The 23,235-nt window shown below is 42.9% G+C and overlaps 1 protein-coding gene across 1 annotated transcript in view; it reads left to right on the plus strand.

Moving 5' to 3' along the window:
• Slc2a2 (solute carrier family 2 member 2) overlaps positions 1–5,298 on the plus strand; it is a 27,310-nt gene extending 22,012 nt beyond the window's left edge. The window contains 4 exon segments of the mRNA XM_059265085.1: positions 341–445; positions 4,099–4,200; positions 4,814–5,017; positions 5,098–5,298. Coding sequence (XP_059121068.1) covers positions 341–445; positions 4,099–4,200; positions 4,814–5,017; positions 5,098–5,298 — 612 coding nt within the window.
• Positions 5,299–23,235: the final 17,937 nt, after the last annotated feature.

Genomic DNA, 23,235 nt, shown 5'->3' on the forward strand with positions numbered 1-23,235 from the left:
CTTTACCTGGGTTCTCTTTACATGGTTGTTATCAGTTTTTAACACAATGGAGCTGTTCGCTTGTGTGTACATGTTATGCGGTTATACATTAACAAAAAGTTTAGAAATTAAGCAAATAAAGGAAATGAAGTAGTGGAGTTTTCAGCTAAAGCCAAGAACTTTGAAGCAACCAGGAGCTTTAAACACTGAAGGAGACTTGTCTGAGGAGAGGGTGGGGGTAAACTTGAGAGGATTCTAGAGAGCATGGTTCCACAAAAACTAAAAATAAACAGCCACACGCCTTGCTTTGGGGACCTCAGCTGGAGGCTCCCCTTAAGCCTGGCCTGTTCTTACTTTGCAGATATTTTACTACTCAACCAGCATTTTCCAGACAGCTGGGGTCAGCCAGCCTGTGTATGCCACCATAGGCGTGGGTGCCATCAACATGATCTTCACTGCTATCTCTGTAAGTCGCTAGCCTGACGAGCACTGGGCTCGTTCTTGGCCCAGGAGTGCAGGTGGCAGGGTGACTTATGATTACAGTATCAGCAACTTTGTCCACGTGCATTGTGTGCGAACAGAGAAGTGAACAATGGGGAAAGTCCTGTGCATGCACCAGCTCTAAGATGAGGCTGGCTGGGATGGTGAGTCACTGGCTCTCCCACTGTGGAGGGTGCCAGTCATTCATTCATTTGGTGAGTTAATAACTCACTGGCAAGACTTTCTCTCTCTATGAGACTCTAGGTTCTGGTTCTTCTCTCTTTAAACACCTCAGGGCCGGCTGACAGCTTGCCATTACAGCAACATTGGGCAATTCCCTAGCCTCTCCCTGACTGGTGGAGATAGTTCATCCTGGTATCCTGGGGAAAACATTTAAAAAGCTAATAGATAACTAAGCTTGTAAACAGAATTAAACAAACTTGGCAAATTCCTATGATGTTAGATCACTGGGCAGAACTTCCAGGCAGTTCACAAGTAAATAGCTCCTAGTGATACATTCCAATATGTAGTAAAATATGAAATTTCATTGCCTTCCCTATTCCAACAAAAGAAAGAAGTTATTTACTTTTTTAAAGCCAAGGACTAGTTTGATATTTTGACATAATAAGAAGTCTTTATACTTCTCAACTAATGAAATTCACTCAAAATGAAACTAACTTGACTGATTCTTACCTTTGAATACAACATATTCAAAACACTTTTGAGTTGGTTTTTTTTTTTTTTTTTTTTTTTTTTGGTTTTTCGAGACAGGGTTTCTCTGTGTAGCTTTGCGCCTTTCCTGAACTCACTTGGTAGCCCAGGCTGGCCTCGAACTCACAGAGATCTGCCTGCCTCTGCCTCCCAAGTGCTGGGATTAAAGGCATGTAACGTTGGTTGGAATACTATACTCAGCTCATTTTGCCACTTGGTTTCTTATTGTTTGTATACAACTTCAACTATTACCTTGGGGTGGTCAATAAATTACAGCCTGGCTCCCCAGACTTTGTCACAGAGTGCTGGACCTTGGAGAGCAAAAAGAGCGCAAACCAAACAGAATACTGTGTTTCTACACTCTCCACTCCAGAGACAGCACCATCCAAGCCAAAGGCTGCTGCAATCGGTAAAGGCCGTTACTGGGCACAGTCCAAGGGACTCTTTGTCCTTTTTTCTCCTGAAAATGGTATTTTCTACAAAATGGACATTATTATTAAAACATGTTGCTTAAAATAGGATTTGCTATATAAAGCATCATGTTGTTAAGGTTGGGTAACTCAAATTCTGAGGAAAAAAAAAAAACAAAGAAAAAATTGTGCAGAATTTTGTTTCTTCCCTCTGTACCCAAACTCACTGAATGGAGGAGCAGTTTAATCAATAATTATTATAAATTATAAACATAATATGCATCTTAATTATTTTGAATATGGAGCATTTTGTGTTCATTCTTTTCTTTTACAAAAGTCTTAAAGTAGATGGCTGACACACAAAGAAAATCAGTTCTAATCACTTCATTAGAACTCCACAATTACAGAAAGCATTGAAGTATTTGACTTAGGTTTTCCAAATAGTGGTGGTAGACACTTGTGATCGTAGCACTCAGGAGGCCGAGGCAGGTGGATCTCAAGTCCATGTACAGCAAGGCTCCACACAAGACATTGTAGTAAACCAAACCATGACAAAGCACAACAAAGGAGATTAGTTTTGTCTCCCTGAACTTGAAAACAAGTTGTGCAGAAAGAATCAGCACTCATGGATTTTTTTTTCCACTAACCCAGGAGCAACATAAATCATCTAGCCCATTTTTTCTGAGTGCTTGAGAAACAAAGACATTCCCAGCTATACTGTGAATGATGTCCAGGCTCTATGCTTTCATCCATAGTGATGAGCTGATGGAAGGGTGCTTACAATCTTGAGAAAAGCACAAAACAGGAAGAAAGGTGGGGTACTGAGGGGCTGGATGGCTCTCGGAGCAAAGCAGTAGCTGCATAGCTCCAGCAAGGCACCAGGGCCCGAGGGGTGTGCAGACTGGGCAGAAGTGAGGGCTGTGGTCCAGCAGAAGTCCCAGTGCTGGGCCCTGCTTCTCCACTGCTCATGTGCATTTGAGTGTCACCTAGCCTCCAGGAGAGAATGCAACTCAATTTTCAACACACACTTTTTTAGCTTTTATTATCCAGTTAATATTTTTCATAGACAGAAGAAATTTCCTGCAGAAATATTCCTGTTTCTCATATCCTGATAATACTATGTCAACATCATGTGTCATTCCTCTAGCTTTGAAAGAGCCAAAAATGTATGAGGGCTGGAGAGATGGCCCAGTGGTTAAAAGCACTGGGTGCTCTTCCAGAGGGCCTGAGTTCAATTCCCAGCACCCGCCCATCTTCTTAGTTCACAACCACCTTTAACTCCAGTTCCAGGGGATTTGATGGCCCACTTCTGCCTACAGGCACTGTGGGAATATGATGTGCAGACATACAAGCACATAAAGCACCACATATGTAAAATGAAATAATTTTTAAGAAATATATAGGAATGTTTTTCTCGCTTACTTCTTAGTAAGGAAAGGTAGGCGCTCGGCTTGTCATCCTTTCTAGAGTGATCTGAAACACAGGTCTGAGTGTGCCTCTGAGACAAGGGCTTTCACGGCAGGTGAAAACAAATGAAATGCTCCACAGATGTCTGCAGACACAGAGCTCAGCCTGCTCTGGGTGTTGCTTTGCTGTTGACTCACTTAGATTGATGAGCATGGCCAGTTCGCTCACCGAGATGGGAAATTATGGGGTGTGTGTGTGTGTGTGTGTGTGTGTGTGTGTGGCCAGTGTTGACAAGATCTCAAGGGTCAGCTCTGGTCAAAAAATGTTGATCTTGGCTAATAGTCAATCTTACTGATGCAAAGATTCATAACTCAAAGACTGATGATAGGTCTCCTCGGTCACCATGAAGAAGCACTGTAACATCTTGCTGTGATGTCTTCTCTTTCCAAATACACAGCAGTTTACTCCCACCACAGGTATGTGTAAGCACACCAGGGAAACACAGAGCTCATTGTTTTGGTGCAGTGATCACATTCACTGTACATCCTCAGGTAACCAGTCATAACCTGACTTCACTCAACACTGAGAAGCTGGATGAGAATGGTTGACATCTGAACAGCTGTACTGTCTCAGATGTCTGTGGCACATGAAACCTGGTAATGATTAAATGAGCAAGTGAGAAACCTGGTCACCGTTTCCTTTTTAACAGTTCTTCTCCTTGAATCCAGGGCCTGTGTATACGAGGCAAGTAAGCTGCCCCTGAGCTACCACCCCAGCCCTGATAAATGTACATCTTTCACAGCTTCACTGTAGAGATAGTCCTGTGAGGCACCAGGATGTACAGCCTCTCACTCCTGTATTCAAAGGGACGGCCCCAGAGTGTTGGGAACTTCTCAAGTCAATGTGGTCAAATGAAGCCCATGTTTAACTACCACTGTCTGCTGAGGCTAGCACCGTCATCACACACAAGTTGCACATCTGTAAAATGGGGTCACAGCCCGTCTCCACCCCACTACATACAATAAGACAAGCTCCTTACTGGGAAAGTGTACAAGTACAGAGACAGCATCGCTTGGCACAGGATACTGAGATGATACGTTAACTTCCCTAGGTACTGCTGGTGGAGAAGGCCGGGCGGAGGTCCCTGTTTCTAGCTGGAATGGTTGGGATGTTTTTCTGCGCCATCTTCATGTCTGTGGGCCTTGTGCAGCTGGTGAGTTTGCTCCCTGGACACAGGCAAACATCTCTGGCCTCCAGGTTAGAGAGCTCTACACGTAACAAGTGCTTGAGACTGACTTATGAAGTAAACAAAGAGGAGAAAGGCAAGGGAAAGGGGAACCATGTTCTTGGAGTTAGAGACTGGAGTGCCAGCATGCCACTTCCTGTCCAGGGCAGCAGAATTGCTGCATGGGTGGGTGGCTGCCTGCGGGTATAACCATGGGCAGGTCCCTGAACCTCCCTCCTGCCCCAGCGTCTTAACCCTGCCCTTCACAGCGAGTCAAACCTGTCTGGCCATCTTGGTAGGAAGATCATAGGATTCTGGGTCTTCTTGATTGTCACAGGGAAAGATTAACTATGGAACAAAATTCAAAAAGCCCTAATGCAAGAGATTGGCTGGGCAGGGGCTCCAAATACAGAAGCAAGATTTGGGTTAGACTAACTTGTTTCAACCAGAGTAACTTGAACTTGATAAAAAATAAACACTTAAGGTTAGAGAGCTGCCCCCAGCTCTGCGCTCAGCCTGAGAGAACTCAGAAGCTGCTAGACTCAGGAAGGCTGCAGCCGACGGCCGCCTGTCCCGCTTACAACTTTCCCTTCGTCTTCAGGATAAATTCTCCTGGATGAGTTACGTGAGCATGGCAGCCATTTTCCTCTTCGTCGGTTTCTTTGAGATTGGACCAGGTCCGATCCCTTGGTTCATGGTTGCTGAATTTTTCAGCCAAGGACCCCGCCCCACTGCTCTGGCCCTGGCCGCCTTCAGCAACTGGTTTTGCAATTTCATTATCGCTCTCTGCTTCCAGTACATCGCGGTAAGCGCCCACACTGTGCATGCCCCGAGGACCCGGCAGGCCGTGCAGCTGCTGACCACATCTGTTTGCTCTCCTTGCAGGATTTCTGCGGGCCTTACGTGTTCTTCCTCTTCGCTGGGGTCGTCCTGGCCTTCACCCTGTTTACATTTTTTAAAGTTCCAGAGACCAAAGGAAAGTCTTTTGAGGAAATCGCTGCAGAATTCCGGAAGAAAAGTGGTTCGGCCCCACCACCCAAAGCTGCTGTACAAATGCAATTCCTGGGGGCTTCAGAGACTGCCTGAGGGTGACCTGTCTAAAGCCCAGGGACAGAGGACAGGGGACCACGTGTTCCCTCTTAACCAATCCCTTCAAGAGTGTACGCCTACACCCACGAGTTTTGTTTTATATCCTTTGAAGGATTTGTAGACTGATCAGAAATGTCAACAAATATTACCAAAGAAAGTATATTTTTTTAACTTAGAGAATCTATTTTTTGACGGTAAAACTCCTAATAAAGTAAACCAACAGGGCTGTTGTTATTTTGATACTCTACAGGGAAAGTGTGTTATGATCTTCCTAGCCCTGTTCGTTTTTTTTAAACTGAAATTGAAGTGCTTTTAATATAACACATCACTGCTTTTTGAAGCGTGTGACTACTGAAGCTGCAAGTGATATCTATATATTTAAACATGATTAAATTGGAATTTTCTTAGTCACAGGTCTGACGCTGAAGGACATGGCTGTGTCCGCAAGGCTCGTGTGCAACTGACATTACTGTTATCCTTCCTCGGCCTCTCTCACTGTATTAGCGTTTGTGTTTTGCTTAAAATTATTTTTCCATATTTTATATAGAATAGCTGAGTATATTAAACTATATTTATGATGAAAAACTATTTTATAGCTACCAAAATCTTCCTATAGTAAGAGAAAACATTTTAGTTTCTTTGATGTATTTTGTAATTAACACTCATCTTTCCTAGCTGCAGAGCCTAGATTATCAGTTAATATTAGTGTCTAAACCGTGTTAGTTCCTCACCTCTTCAGTCCTTTGTGCTGTACTTTTACTTGTTTTATTTTATTTGCCCACTAGCGTTTTTGTCTGAGGTGTTATAAGACACACTTAAACCATCAGGAGTCAGGCATTTTGTATCCAAACTCTAAATAAATTGGATCAATCTCACAGGGAAGTTTGGAATAACAGGTTGCTCTATTTGTTTAAAAAAAATTTTTAATTAAGATTTGTCAGAAGAAGTTGATTTTCAGACCTAATAAAAAACCCTCTTTAATTTCTCTGGAAACACCAACTGGGCTTCCTGGCTCGCAATAGTCATTCCTTTTCAACTTTGTCTCTGTCTTTACCATGCACAGGTCCTTTATAAACTACCCTCTTGATGGCACTAACATCCACTGTGCCCTCACGTGTGTGGACAGATTGGAAATACTGTCCCTAATTACAGGTAGGGACACACAGGCAACCAAAATGTCTCCAAGCTGTTTTCCCTACAAAGTAGAGCAGATCAATCACTCATGGATGGATGAATGATGGCTGGCTGGCTGGCTGGCTGGCTGGACAGACAGATGTATGTTGGCAGAAAACTATTAATTTTTTCATCTGGGGGAGGGATAAGTCAATGTTTCACGCAGCCCAGGCTGGGCTCTTGAACTCCTGTCCCCACTTCCCAAGTGCCAGGATTACAGACCTGTGCCACCAAACCCACCCAGTGAAAAGCACCTGTCAAAAACGTACTCCTGACACATGGAAAACCTCACTGAACACATTTCTTTTCCTCCTTCCTGTCTCTCTTCCTTCCTCCCTCCCTCCTTCCCTCTCCCCAACCCATCTCTCTATTTGTTTAAGAAAGGGTTTGTGTAGTGATCAGTGATCTGGAACCCCTGTGTAGACCAGGCTGTCCTCCAACTTGTGTTAATCCTCCTGCCTCTGCCTCCAGGGTGTGGAATTACAGGTGAGTGCCACCATGCTTGACTCTTTCTTGTGTTTTGTTTGCTTATTCTTGGTCAGACTTGTTCACATACATGCAGTCCAAACCAACAGGAAATTATTTCTATTTTTTTTTACTTTGATTTTTTTTTTTTACTCCTTTGTGGACAATTTGGGTGACTTTTTTTTTTAACTTGAAATTTCAGGAGCCAACCAAAAGTAAGTTTAAGCTGTGGAGACTTTTTGCTAGGCTCTGTCCGTGCGAGGCATGGCTCTAATCCTCTACTGCATTCAGAATGCTGAGCCTCTGGAAGCTCATGGTTCCAATAAGTGATGAAGGGCTGAATATTTTTACATGGATGGATGTGCTTTCTACCAAATCATGGTCCCTGCCCCTTCTCTGAGAGAATAAAGTAGCGAAGTTTTTCAAAGGAATCCCAAAGATCACTTTTAAGTTATAACTAGTTATTTTTAACTGACCTCAAATTCAAGATATTCCAATCCTCAAGTTTTCTGTCTCAGAAATGTAAGTATCCTACATTGTACCCTGGCTAAGATGGGCATTCCCCATTCACACTGCACATCTCAAGACCAACAGATGCTCAAGGACTTAGAGAAAGTGAAGCATCCTCCATAGATCCTAAATCATCTCTAAATTTCCTAATAGACAATGTGAACACATGCAAATTGTCACTATGCTCTATTGTTTAGAGAATAATGCTGAGAAAAACATCCATGCATGCTCATTGCAGAGTAATTTAAAACTCCATGTGAGGATGCAGAGCCATCAGTATCAATGATCAACCCTATTCATGTGCTGAGGAAAACAGAAAGTGAATAAAGCTTTAAATGATGGTGACCAATGTACTAGTTAACATACTCAAAAAAAAAAAAAACTACTGGCCTTCAATGGTAAATCACAAAGCTGCCACTACTTACATTAATTTCCAGGAAAATTAGATGTAATTTTGAATGTTAAATTTTCAGGTATCATTTTTGTAACACTATTTTCATACTCTACAGTCTTTACAAAGGTGATTTTTCTCTCACCTTGTCTGAAGTACGACTAGATTTCTTGGTCTGGCCACATAACTGTTGCACCTCATTATTGTCTGCTGTCTGGGCATCCAAGAAAAGGTTTTGTCTAAGTTTCTATTCCTAGCCTTCCTAGGCACGATCCACTCTGTAATATGTTCTGAGCTGTAGTGAGACACTGTTCACACACTTTATGGAACTTACCGTCCAATGGAGAGTTAAGAAAGACAAGGGAATTCATGACTCATGCATGCCTTTCACCTTCCTTCAGATGCATTCACTGAAGGTACATGATGTCATCTCCTACCTCAGCACACAGACCTGAGGATCAAATACAGAACTATAGGACCTAGGATAGAGGGGTGCTCCACAATGATGCTTAGAACTGGTGTGCACAGAAATGCTGTCAAGATAAAGATTGTGGCATAGAAGACAGATCCAGTTGTTCTTTTAAATAAATGGAGTTGATAAGTTCAAGATAATATTTTCTTACTTCAAAGGAAAAATATCACAAGTCAATGATAAAATACCATGGAATCTATAAGAGTTTTTATTTTGTTTTTAAAACGTGTTTTTGTCTAAGTTATATTACATTAAGGGGTCTATATATAATATTATTTCTTTGGATAATATTAAATACGAAATAAAATGCTGCATATTATATTTAAATGTCATATATACGTATATGGATTACAATCGCAGGACAAAAATCAAAGCTTGTTGATAATTCCTTAAAATTGTAAAAATGTTATTTACCAGTGTATATACACCAAATATGCTTTTTGTCACCTTGTTGCACAAATGGCAGATAAACAATTGTTAGGCAATATCTGTGCATCCAGTGTCCTAAATGAAGACAGTGTATGAAGTGTGAGCTACATGTGCCTGTGGTTTCCACTGAATTCTACATTAGGATCATGAACAGGAGAGCCAGCCACTCTGGTCCCTCTGACGGTGTTTGTATTGATTTCTAACTTGTTGTACATTTTAAAAATTATCATAAAATGAAACTGGCCTTAAGTTAGAAATTTAGATACAACTATTATTTTTACCCATAAGTACATTTCTGAATGCTTGGTGCTGCCTTAGTTTATATGGAAAACACCCACACTAATAAAAAATTAAAAATTATATTGATTAACTGTGAATTTTTTCTCAAAGTATTTTTCCTTATTCTTATTTTAGGGATAACAAATGAACTGTTCTTTAAGCCCAAATCTTCCTTCCACCCAGCAGCCAGTTTGTCTTCAGTTAGAACAAAAGCTGACTTAAAGGCTGGGGGTGGCAGGGGAGGAATGGTGACTCCTTTTGGTGAAATGCGTTAATTCAAGAACTTCATCTGAACACTTGGTATGAGCAGCGTGTCGTCGGAGAGTCCCGTGAACTGCACAAAGACTGGAAGCCGTGCCTCCTCTGCAGACAGCGGCACTCTCATCCAGGGCTAAGGCTCCCAGCCAGAAGGTTCCGCACTGTAAACAAGTGCAAACAGAGGAAAAGACAAGTCGGAACCTTCAGACTTCTAATGTGACATCTACAATTTCTCGTCTTACGTTTAAATAAGTGACAAGGACACAGCTTTCCAGAACATGGTATATATCGCCATTAAAGCTCCTGTTCTCAGGGCTGACAAGACGCCCATGAGCCTGAAGATCTAAACTGTACTGCCAGAGGTCAGGTAAAGGGGAGAACCAACTAACAAAGCTGTGTTCTGACCCCCACACACCCGCACATACACGCATGCTGTTTGTTTATGTGCACAATAGTTATATATAAAAGTAAGTGCTGTATCCTATTCAATGAGATTCTAACATTAGTAATTTGTTGCCATCAATGACTGAAAAACAAGAAATCCATGTACATAAACAAGCTTTTCTCCTGTCTCTTTTTTCATATTATGCTATCATTGTGAGGACTATGCACAAACTTTTCTCTAACAGCTGTGACTTTACCAGCAAATATTCCCCTTAACTTCTTTTATCTCAAAATATTTTTTAATATTTTGCATATGATTATAAATAACTGCAACAAAAATATCTATAATTTTAACTTTAAAAATCTATTGTGTCTACAAAGACAAAAGTGTTAAGCCATTTTTTCTGGATTGTGTTAGTATGTATGGTTATTACCAAATACAGCTGTTGAAAAACCCATACTCTTGACAAAATTCAACCTATCAAATCTTCAGTTGTTTTCCAAATTTATCTCAATGAGAAGTATTGGGAGTTAGGGATGTGGCCCAGTTTTTTATTAGCAGTTTGGCACACACAAGGCAAGCATTATAGAAAAGAAATATGAGGGAAAAGAATGGGGTTATGTATTCTTGTGATTATTTTGGACAATCTTTTGTCTCCTTTTTGCTCATGTTTAGTTCTGACTTCACATCTCTTTGTCTACTAGGTAAAATATGTGAACTGTATTAACTCAGCAGACTGCTAGTTTCTATGAACCCAAACCTGCTTTCAGGTAGTCTAGGAAACCCATTCCACCAGGAGGTTCCCTCTCTGCTGTGACCCGGTGTTCCCATCGGTGAAGGTGGTGGATACACTGCCATCGGTGAAGGTGACTTGGGATTTTTTTCTTTTTGTGAAAACAGGGTGTCATAGAACCTACTAGTGTGGAATAGTTTAAGATGTGTTACATTTGTTCATGCTGTGGAACATTTGTGTAACGATGCAAAGATGTGTTGCATTCTTTTATGTTGCATTTGTTTGACTCTGCAAAGCTGTGTTACTTTGCCTGTCTAAAACACCTGATGGGCTAATAAAGAGATGAATGGCCAATAGCAAGGCAGGAGAAAAGATAGGCAGAGCTGACAGGCAAAAAGAATAAATAGAAGGAGAAATCTAGGCTTGAGAGAAGAGGAAGGAGGGAGAAAAGGAGGAGAGGAGGACGCCAGGGACCAGTCACTCAGCCACACAGCCAGCCACGGAGTAAGAAGGAAAGAAAGACATATAGAATATAGAAAGGTAAAAAGCCCAGAGGCAAAACATAAAAGAAGACAAACAGAATAATTTAAGTTAAAAAAAAAGCTGGCTAGAAACAAGCCAAGCTAAAGCCAGGCATTCATAAGTAAGAATAAGTCTCCATGTATTTATTTGGGATTTGGGTGACAGGCCCCCAAAGAGAAAAAAAAAGCCGACTACACCTCTTCCTTCCAAGTGCTATGATTAAAGGCATGTGCCACCACCACCTGGCTTAGAACTAGAATTTTTTTTTCAGTTATGATAAATTATCTTCTCAGGTCCCTTAAGACATGTTTGTCAACCATTAAAAGCATGAGTCAAAACCAACCCAATTAAGCCTTGTGTGCTTTGTTAAGTCTGGGTTATTAGTGGCAGAAGAAAAATATGCCAACCATCAAGAGCCAGAGATGGGGTTGATGAGACGGCTCAATAGGCAAAGTGGCTGCTACACAGCCTGGTGTGCTGAGCTGGATCCCTGGGACCCACATGAAGGTGGAAGGAAAGAACTCCCTCCACAAAGTTGTTCTCTGACCTCCACATGCATGCTGTCATAGACACACACACACACACACACACACACACACACACACACACACACATACACATACACAATTCTGTCTGTCTGTCTATCTATCTATCTTATACACACATATACATACACACATTCTCTGTATTGGTCTCTCTCTCTCTCTCTCTCTCTCTCTCTCTCTCTCTCTCTCTCTGTCTCTCTCTCTCTCTCACACACACACACACACACACACATTCTGTCTGCTTACCTAACACACATGCACATGTACACACACAATTTTTAAATAAAATGAAAAGGAGACACCCATAAAAGAAAATGTAAGCTTCTCTTCACAGTCTCTGCACTGATACTGAAGCAATCTTTCCAGCTCTTCCAAGGAGACTTGCCTCATTTCACCATCATTTCAAGACCTCCCAAAGTAGTCGTTAATAATTAATAACAAAAGTAAAACATCAGAAGTACATGAATTACAACTATATGCTGTAAAATTCTGGGTGACTGAGAATTGAAGACGAAGCCCTAGTCCCATTCCCCTTCCTTGCCCCCTCCCCACGACCTCCCCATCACACTGATCTCAAGATACTGTACAACCACGGGTGAGCAGGTTGACAGTGGCTGAGCTGGGTCCATTGTCACTGGTAATCAACACCGTCAGCACTGAGTGTTCTAAGAACATCTGATGACCAGTGCAGTTCAGACTTGTTCCCCAGTGACACCAGTGATTATTTTTATCTCATGAGTTACAGTTTAACTAATTCACTAATGATTAAGACAGTTTTAAAGACTGAGCAAGCCCACCAGCTAAATGGTGATTGCACTTTACTTACCATGCAGACGTCCTCGTCTGCTTCCTGCTGTCAGCTAATAACACACTCTAATTAATAGCACTTGGAGAAAGTGTCCTGGCAGCGGGAGCCCAGAGGTTGTTTTCTTCACACACTAAGATGAGCTCCATCAGGCCTCCTCTGTTTTCTCAAATAAGTGACTGGGGCTATCCATCTTCCAATTCTTTAGTTTTAAAAGTAATTTAGTTCCCAATTCAAAACTCAAAGCACCTTTTTCATGAGCGCGTTCTCGAACTGGCATGTGCTGTGTTGTTCCAAGCGTACAGCCCCAATCTTATTTACTCCCCTCCAACTCTGCCCTGCAAAAGCATATAGACCTCACCACAAGGGCTCCGGCAAGCAGAAGCCCAGGGGAAGTCAGGCCAAGGCTTCATGTTCGGCTGCTCACTCATTCATATGCATATGTTCAGACATTGTAATCATATCACATAATATACTATGCATATTTTGACATGATATATAAACTTTTCTTGTATTGTCCCATTACTCCAAATTGGTAAAGAACTGGTTTCACATCCAGGGAGACCAACCTGGGATATCTGAAGCAATCAACTATCGAATCACCTAGCACCACTTTGCTGGACTCGGAAACAGGTGGTGAGGATTTCTGAGAAAAGAGCAGTTTGGTGGAGCAGTGGCAATACCTGCCTGTGACCAGTGATGGGTCTCTTCTCCCATATGATTGCTGTCCCAAAAATATTTCCCAAAGCCTGTGCCCATCTCTGCCACCCCAGCCCTGCTCATCTCATGTTCCAGGAAAGAGGTATCACAGACATAAGGAGGCACCTGCCCTCACTCTCAACTTCCTGAAGGGAGAAAATATCTAAATGAAGCAAATATGGAATGACCAAGGCGGGAAGGGGAAATAGCTGCATGTGTTGTGAAACAAGAACTGTTACTCCGGTCTTCTGAGACTATATAAAACTTCCTTTTTAATCTAGTTAAAAGTAGACGCAAAGAAGCCTCACTGAGAAGCAAGGAAGAAAATAAAGTCATTTCCTGGTCAAAGTTAGCCAAACTACATGGCCCAGACTATATATTGAGACTAAAAAATCACAATATGTTGTAATGGTATCTATCATACACTACATTCCATAGTGTCCTATCCTACACTACATTCCATGGTGTCCTATCCTACATTACATTCCATGGTGTCCTATCCTACACTACATTCCATGGTGTCCTATCCTACACTAATTCCATGGTGTCCTCTCCTACACTAATTCCATAGTGTCCTATCCTACACTACATTCCATGGTGTCCTCTCCTACACTAATTCCATGGTGTCCTCTCCTACACTAATTCCATGGTGTCCTCTCCTACACTAATTCCATGGTGTCCTATCCTACACTAATTCCACGGTGTCCTATCCTACACTACATTTCATGGTGTCCTATCCTACACTACATTCCATGGTGTCCTATCCTACACTACATTCCATGGTGTCCTCTCCTACACTACATTCCATGGTGTCCTCTCCTACACTAATTCCATGGTGTCCTCTCCTACACTAATTCCATGGTGTCCTCTCCTACACTAATTCCATGGTGTCCTCTCCTACACTAATTCCACGGTGTCCTCTCCTACACTAATTCCACGGTGTCCTCTCCTACACTAATTCCACGGTGTCCTCTCCTACACTACATTCCATGGTGTCCTATCCTACACTACATTCCATGGTGTCCTATCCTACACTACATTCCATGGTGTCCTATCCTACACTACATTCCATGGTGTCCTGTCCTATACTATGTAGGGAAAAGGAGCTGGCTAGAGAAACCCACCCTGACCCTAGAGCCCAGAATTAGGGAAGGATGGCTCAGATAAAGCCAGTGAGAGAAACACAGTTTAGCTCAGATCAGAACTATCTCTGCCCCTGTCCAACTGACTTGTGAAATCAACCAATCACAGAGTAGGACAGCAGGATCCTAGCCCTAGGGCCCAGGACCAGGGAAAGAAACACAGCCTGTCTTTGGGACCTGAGCCAGAGAAGTGACACTTTATCCCCAAACCCAGAACCCAGGAAACATGCCCTGACTCTGAAACTAGTACCAAAATAACACTCTTGGCCCCTAGAATCAGAGTCAGTGAAAGAAATGTGCCCTGGCCCTAGAGGTAGTGTCAAAAAGCCAAGAAAGGCCAATGAAAGAAACACAGTTTGGCCCTGAAATCAGGGCCATCTCTTCCCCATGCTCACAAAACTGGCCAATCCCTGGGCAGAAAATAAACTAACCAATCACAGTTGACTCTGCCCCCTAGACATCCTATATAAACCGCCCTGCCCAGTCAGTTGTGAGCTGTTCTCTCCACCCTGGTAGAGGCAGCTACTCTCCTGGACTCCTCCTTCCCAAATAAACCTCTTTCTCAAAAGAGTATTATTGGGTGAAGACCTTCATTGACTGCTGAACAGAAGAACCTTGCTGGGACGTCCCATAGTGGACTGAGCAAGGAGGAGCTGAACAGAAGAACCTTGCTGGGACGTCCCATAGTGGACTGAGCAAGAAAGAGCTGGTAACACTGAGCCAGAGATTGTGGCTCTCCAGGAGAGGAGCAGGATTGCTGTGTCCTGCGGGGAAACCATCCCCCATCATATCATCATACCAGGTATATCCTGACCTTCCCAAAGAGTCAGGATACCCTTCCTTGCTGAAGCAGTTCCAGGCCTGACTCTCCCGAGAAGTCAGAAAACCTTCCTTTCCAAGGTTGGGCTGTTTCTTTGCAGTCTCAGCCATCAGAGCTGTGCTAAACAGCTCCAGGTGTCAGGGACACCTTCAGGGCAGAGCTTTTGTTCTGAGTAGCTCTGAGATGTCTGGGATACCTTGCTCTCTAGGGCAGAACTGTCTCCTTGCAGTTTCAGCCATCAATTTACTAACATTTTGGTGCCGAAACCTGGGACACCAAACCCAGAGTTTTTGAAGTTTACACGCTACATTCCATGGTGTTCTATCCTACACTACATTCCATGGTGTCCTATCCTACACTACATTCCATGGTGTCCTATCCTACACTACATTCCATGGTGTCTCATACTACACTACTTCCAATTTTCCAGTGTAAATGTCCACATAGTTCCTAGGTATTATATTAGCTTGACTCTAAAAATAATTTAATTTAAACAATATCTCCTAGGAATAAATAAACTATAGTTATATAACACAGGTTACATCTTGGGTGTGAAAATATCATGCAGGAAAGAGACCTGTCCCCAGGCCAGCCCTTCCCTGTTACCAAATGGCCTGTTTACCACCAGCACTAAGTGTCGAGCCAATCCATTCTCTGCCTGGATACACTATTGACCTCTATTGATCATCTCTGACACTTCCACCAAGTTGCCTCACAAGCAGTCATTATTTTCTGGCCTCTAAGGGCCCCATGAATTGTAAATCAATTCAAAACTGATCAAAACATGTCAACTTCTACATAAAAATCTATTCCAGAGCATAGTGGTTCTCCATTAGTCCAGAAACCCACAGTGACAATCTCGCTCAGTAGCAAGCACATTTATTTCACTTTAGCCCTGGAAATGAGCTTAACAAAAGGTCACACAGTTCCTTCTGTCTTATTTTCAATGTATATCAAGTGCAGGAAAATATTTTGAAGAATATTTGATAGAAGGCTATTTGTGTGTGTGTGTGTGTGTGTGTGTGTGTGTGTGTGTGTATGTGTGTGTGTGTGTGTTAGTGGGGGTGCACATATACACATTGTGGAGACCAAAGATATTTATCTCCTTCTACTGCTCTCTGCCATATTTTTTGACACATGGTCTCTCACAAACTCTAGAGCTAGGCTCATTGGCCAGAAAGTCCTGATACTCACTTGTCTCCACCCAGCTCACGCTCACATGACTCCATCCGGCTCACACTCATGTCTCCACCCTCACTCAGCCCCACAGCTGGGGTTCCAAATGTGCACCCACTGCACCAAGGTTTTTACATGAACGCTGGGGATCCTAAGTCAGTCCCATGATTCCACAGCCAGTGCTTTACCAGCTGTACCGTCTCCTCACCCTGGGCGATTAAATTGAATCTCTCTAGTAGGTGCAAAAGTGGCAGTGGAGGGTGGTCTCCAGTTCCCTACTAGGGAGCAGAGTTTATCCTGAGAATTATGGGGATGTTCGTTTCTCTATAGGATTCAGCACAAGCTAATGTGCACGTGTTCTCATGCCAATCTGTAGCCTGAAGTTTGGCTTCTTGGCACTCTATGGAAAAGCAAAGTTGAATGTGCTGTTGTTCATGTGCTTTCCTAGTGCATTCCAGAGTCCACTTGCTGTCCAGATAAGACATGATTTACCAGTGTGGATTTTACCCAGGCGATTCCGCAACTAAGTGTCTGGTTATTTTGTCTTGTGAAATCACTGGATCTCACAAAGAATTTTTTTGGACAGTGAAACTAGCTACTCCATACCTCACTCTACTGGTAGATAGTACATCTATTATGTAAGCACCTTCAGATGAGCACAATTATTGTCCCAGTAAGACAATTGTAGCCTAAGCATCCTTTCCTTTTCTCTCACTCTCCAGCCCAGCAAACACTTGTCCCATTTCCTTGGCGGACCAGTAAGTCCAGAGAGCACAATTCTGGAGCCAGAGGATGAAGTTTGAATGACATGCTCCCAGCTCTGGGAACGTAGACACGCTCTCCCGGCCTTGGGTTTCTCAACTGTAAACGAACTGCTGAAAGGAAAGAATGGACACGTTGCTAAACGTCTGCTCATTTACTGCAGCTTCCCTTTCCAAAAGGGAGCGTTGTGAACACAAATGATTCTGGCCACCGCAGAGTAGCCAGAGCTCCCACTGTAATAAATTATAGATGAATTGTTAATAAAATGACATTTTTAAAAAAATAAAATAAACTGTAATAATGCAAACAATCCATACTTTATAACTGAGTGGAGAAGCTAAACATACTATAATTTGAAAAGTTATTTTTGAGTTCCACCTACCCAAAAATAGTACCACAAGTCAGAACCTCAAGTAATGCTCTAATTCCTTCCTTCTTCACCTCTGCAGAGGCAGAAATAACTCAAAAAGATACCAAATATCAGAACAGACATTTCACAAAGGAAGAATTACAAATGGCGAGCCAGCATGTGGAAGGAAAGGTCTACATGATAGACATCATCGGCATGAGGACAACCTTGGGTGCTGATCTCTTCCGTCAGATTCAATGGGTAAAGGTGCATGTCACTAAGCCTCCCAACCGAGTCAGTCCCCAGAACTCACATGACCGAACAGGTAACCAACTCCTAACAGTTGTCCTCTGATCTCCACACATGACCGCCTTGTGTCTCAGGAGGAGCGGGATTAATGAAAAGCAGTGACGAGAATTCATGAGGATTAGTATTGTAACCCTAACACTAGAGAAGAGAAGAAACTATTCCTAGGGAAATCGGGAGCTGACAGAGAAGGAAATCTTCAGGAAGTTACTCCACAGCAGTGTGAATCACAGTAGCATCTGGGACAGGGAACTCCATTGTTAGACCTTGTGAGACTCTGATAGAAGTCGGGGAATAAGAAGCGTCCGAAGGGATCCAGAGAAATGGAGAAACTGCATCCCTGCAATTCTTCAAGTTACACGACAATAATAAGGCAAGCAAGAGTGGAGAGCTGCAAAATTAAAGGCTCCCATCGCTGTCTGCTCCACCCAGATGTTTCCTAAGAGTGATCTGCATCAGCGGGGCTTGCCTGTTCAGCTCTACTTGAGAAGCGCTAGCACCCCCTGGTGTCAACATCCCAGAACAACCCCAATAGTCCCAAAGGCTTTTCTCATTCTTTACAGTTTCAAAGATGCATAAAAATGTGAAAGAATGGTACAATAAACACTTTTATATCTTCAACCATGCCTATCAGCTATTTTTCCATATTCCTTCTGATATGTGTGTATATATGCTAAACATTTGCAAATAGACTACAGACATTAAAATGGTGTGCATATTAATTATGGGGTAATCAATCACTTTCTAATTAGGTTTAAGTCAGGCTCAGAAGGAGGAAATGCATGTCTGGTCATTTTAAATATGACAAAGAGTTAAGATTGCAGGGAGCTCATCCACTCCAGGCTGAAGATACTACTATTGTTTTGTTAATGTACTTGGTATCAAACCACCCCTAAGTATCTATGTTTTCACCCATGGGTAAGTAGAGGTTTCAGTCCCCACCAGAGACGTTGTTTTGTGTAGTGGATGGTGTTGACACAGAAACTCACAATTAGTCAAAACACAGAGAATAAGGGTCTGTGGAATGCTCACCCACAAATGGAACAGCTATAAAATAAAAAGTGTTTGTAAGTTGTGAACTCAGGATGTAATAAAACTTTCTCCTTTGTACTTATGTCTTCAGAGGTCTCTCTCAATCTAGAAAAATTCTCACTATTTTAGGGAACTTGGACAGCACTACCATTTTTAAGGTTGGTAATCCTGTAAAATGTCCCACTCTCTGGATCTGTCCAGTCACCACACCACAATTAAATCAATAGGAAATATTTTGGCAAGAATCCTCTGTGAGTGAGTTCTTACTGCATCATCTCAGGAAATGTAATCTAGACTGTGCTACTACAGGTACTGCTGTTTGCTCATTGGGCTAAGGCAGTGACCTCAGAATCTGTGAACTCCTGTATAAGTGTTCTACTTACAGAGCGTGGGCGTCTTCTCTTTAACACATTTTTATGCAAGGTTTCAGCATCTGTTGATGATTCTTGCTTGAGTCAGTTGTGACACTGGGACTTGGAAGACAATAGTTTTCTATTACAGGCATTCCTTTAAGATGGATTATTTAATAGAACAGATTAGCCTAATTGTAAATCAAAACGATAAAACAGAGAAGACACCTGTGGTACTGACTTTAGCAGAGTACGCTCAACATCCTGAGTGAAATCTGGTCTCCTGACAAAAAACAAAAAACAAAAAACAAAAAAAAAAAAAAAAGAAAGCTTAGTATATTGTGTGTAATCACACCAGTACTATAATCTTGAGATTATTTTATGTGTGCTGTAAAAACAAAGCAAACAAAAATTTTTTCAAAAATGCACATAAAATGAGGTAGAGACCAACACTATGATACTTTGTACTTGAAAACTGTATAGATCACAGAGGCATCTGGAACAGGGAAGTACTTTATTATGCCTTGTGAGATGCAATTAATTATCAAATAAGTATGTGTGGATGTTTTCTTTCATTCTAAAATCATACTATTAATTTTTCTATGCTCTTAATGATAAATATTTAATTATGATGTGACCGAATTCATCTGTTTTGAGATAGGCATGGTGGTGCACACGCTTAATCCAGCACTCAGGAGGCAGAGGCAGGTGGACCTCTGTGAGTTCAAGGCCAGATTGGGCTACAAAGCAAGTTCCAGGACAGCCAGGGCTGCACAGAGAAACCTTGTCTTGAAAGGCCAAAAAAAAAAAATCTGTTTTAATGACAACTACTTTTCCATACACTGTCTAAAAGTTTTGCCTACCCCCAAAGACAATTTAAATATTTTTAGACTCTTAATAGGTTTACTTTTTATGTATAAGACCATGATTGGTCTCAATTTCTGTATGATGTGAGACAGGTACTAAGGTTCTTCTGTGGATATTCAATAATTACAAAATTACTATTTGAAAACGCCAGCCTCCGATTCCTTTGGAGAGCTGGAGATGGCTCAGTGGTTAAGAGGGTGCACTCTTTGCAGGGGATCCAAACAAACTCAGTTTCCTGCACCCTTTTCAGCCAGTTCCGAAGAGCAGGACAGCCTGCTGCTAAGCTGGTCTTCCTCCGAGGAGCAGGAACACCTGGGAGCAACCCCCCCACCCAAAGCTGGGTTGGGGTGAGAAAGCGGCTGGAGTGGCCAAAAGGCTCTGCTCAGGCGCTGGTTGTCAGGGTGCAAGCAAACGAGGTGGAAAATAATGAACAGGCAGGGGCTCTGTGGAGAGCCCCCCGAAGCCGAGAGGGCTCTCCTGAGGCGGCACTCCTGAGGCTGTGCTCCCCCTCTCCCCCACCCACCTTTCCGATGTGGAGGGGCAGGAAATGTAAGCAAGACCTGCAGGACACAGCTCCATGTTTTTGACTTTGGTTCTGGGCACAGCCCGGTTTTTGTGTTCAAGGTTCCTCGCTACTGGCTACAATCACGGCCAGCGCCGCTATCATCTTGCCTCTTTTTAATACATAAATAAATTGTTTAATTTCAAAATTTTAATCCTACTGTCTTTTATTTATCCTTCTTCAGATTAAATTTTTAGTAGCCATACAGCTGCTACAATATATCTCTAATTTACAATTAGATATTTTCTATTCTGCTTCTCAACCCGTGGAGTTAATCATCCCCACCCATTAAACACAAACTATGATTTTAAGATTTACATATGGCACTGTGGGAGGCACCAGCTTCATCCCTTTCAAAAACAAAGCAATTAGACAGTTATCCATACATGAAAATAATCACGAAAGGGCTCAAGGGTCCAATTAAGAAGTGCAGCAACGGGGTGGAACAAAAGACAGGAAAAGCGCCCTGAACAAACTGACCGGACTGTCATCGTACAGCCGTATCTGGTGAAGAACAGGAAAGGGGGATACTGGTATCTGCTCACGTCACCACATGCCCCAGGGGCCTGTTCTACAGCAGATACCGGCAATTTTCATCACTGACACAACCAAAAGCCATTGTTGCCACGAGCACCACAAAGAAGCAGACACTACCACACACAGTCCAAAGAAGAACTCGTGTGCCACTGAAACTGACACTACCCAGCCCCACGTGCATCCTGGGCCCTGGAGCTGTGGCCTTTCTACAAACACCCCTGCTGCAGACACTCGAGCTACGGCTGTCACAGGCAAGGCTACGCTGGGCCATACACTGTCACCGCTCTGAGTGTGCCCAAGCTACAGGCCGTGGCGCTTACATCACACTCTGCGAACACCCAGGCCTCAGACATCACAGTCATTGCCACAGCAGGGGAGCCTGCACCTGGTGCCTAGGGCCACTGACCCTGGTGGATCTGTGCTCCAGACTCCACTGAATGTTCAGTAGATGAGACGGGAACCCACTCGGGCCTCCAAAGCTGCAGTCTGTGTGCACCTGGCCTTCGGGCACTGGTTCCACCACATCTCTAGGAGCGCATGCTCCCTGCATGGCATTACTAGTTCAGCAGTCAGGGAGCCTGTCTTCCAGACATTCGTACTACCACCTCCCTCTACAGCTCGTACATGCTTGCCCACGCTCCAAACCTTGGCTCTGTGGCCACCACATAAGAACCACTCATCAGACACTGGCACAATCACTGCCAATAATCTGGACCCAGCACCGAAAGAGACACCCCCAATCAAGACTTCCCCTATGGAGGAAGAAAAACCAGAATAATTACAATGGCCTTTGCTATCAAAGGCCTCCAGAGTCCCTGCTGCCATGGATACCCCTGTGGACATCCTGAGGACCCATGCAAGCTTCATCAGTCTCAAGAGACAGAGCTGCATAGAGACTACGGTACTGTTCCCTCACAAGAACCAAAGGTGCCATGTCCCATCTAGCCAACACCCTCACACCCACATGTGGATGAAGGTCTTTCCCTTCATTGAAATCAGTCCACAAGGCCTGAGAGAAACAATGGCTCCATTAAATGTACAGACATCAGATACAGCAAGTAGAGCTATGAAAAAACAAAATATGATACCACCACAGGAATACCGTGATTCTACCAGTAACCAACCTGGAAAACACGGAAAGTAACAAGTTGCTTGACAATCAATTAAAAACAACTAATTTAAAATTAGCCTGGTAAGTGCCTAAGGAGTAAAAGTAAACAATAAAGATCACAAAAATAATATACATGAAAAAAATAATAATATACATGATTTTCAACAAAGATAGATATAATTCTTAAGGATTTTATCTTAATTCTTAAGTGTGTGTGTGTGTGTGTGTGTGTATGTGTATGCTTGTGTGTCTGTGTGTGTGTGTGTATGCTTGTGTGTGTGTATGGGGGGGGAGTGTGTACAGGATCATGGAAGCCAGAAGGGTCATCAGATTCCTTGGAACTGGAGCTACAGTGCTGGTTAGCCCCTCAACATGGATGCTAGTAACCCACCTCTAGTCCTCTGCAGGAAGAGGAAGCACTCTTAATTGCTGACCCATATCTCCATCCCAAGAAACAATGTTTTTAAAGAAAAAAACAGAAATCCTGAAATCCTAGGATACAATGAATGCCATGAAAACTATACAGTGGAAAATATCAACAGAAGACTTGATTAAAGGAATGTATGGATTCAATTCAAGTAAGTCATCAAAGGGAGATGGGGAAAGGGACAAATAACAATGAGGTTATTTTAATAAGCCATAGGGCAACATAATCGATAAGCTTTTAAAAACACATACAATGCTTGTGTGTGTGTGTGTGTGTATGTGTGTGAAATAAAGTTCTAGCACACAGGGTGATAATGATGCCCCCAAGAGCCATAGACTATCTAACAAAAATCCTAGGACCAGGCGCGGGAAATCTTCCTTCAAGTGTTTCCTCAGGAGAGTCCAAGAGAGCCCCCGAACAGTATCAGCTACTGCACTGCTCTTGGTGGCTTCCCAGGATGTTGTCTTAGTCAGGGTTTCTGTTGCTGTGATGAAACATCATGACCAAAAAGCAAGTTGAGGAGGAAAGGGTTTGTTTGGCTTACACTTCCACATTGCTGTTCATCACTGAAGGAAGTCAGGACAGGAACTCAAACAGGGCAGGAACCTGGAGGCAGAAGTTGATGCAGAGGCCATGGATGGGTGCTGCTTACTGGCTTGCTTCTCATGGCTTGCTCAGCTTGCTTTCTTATAGAACCTAGGAGCACCAGCCCAGAGATGGCACCACCCACCATGGGCTGGGCCATCCACCATTGATCACTAATTGAGAAAATGCCTTATAGCTGAATCTCATGGAGGCATTTCCTCAACTGAGGCTCCTTCCTCTCT

This window comes from Peromyscus eremicus, chromosome 6 (genome assembly GCF_949786415.1).
Source record: "Peromyscus eremicus chromosome 6, PerEre_H2_v1, whole genome shotgun sequence".
Lineage (NCBI taxonomy): Eukaryota > Metazoa > Chordata > Mammalia > Rodentia > Cricetidae > Peromyscus > Peromyscus eremicus.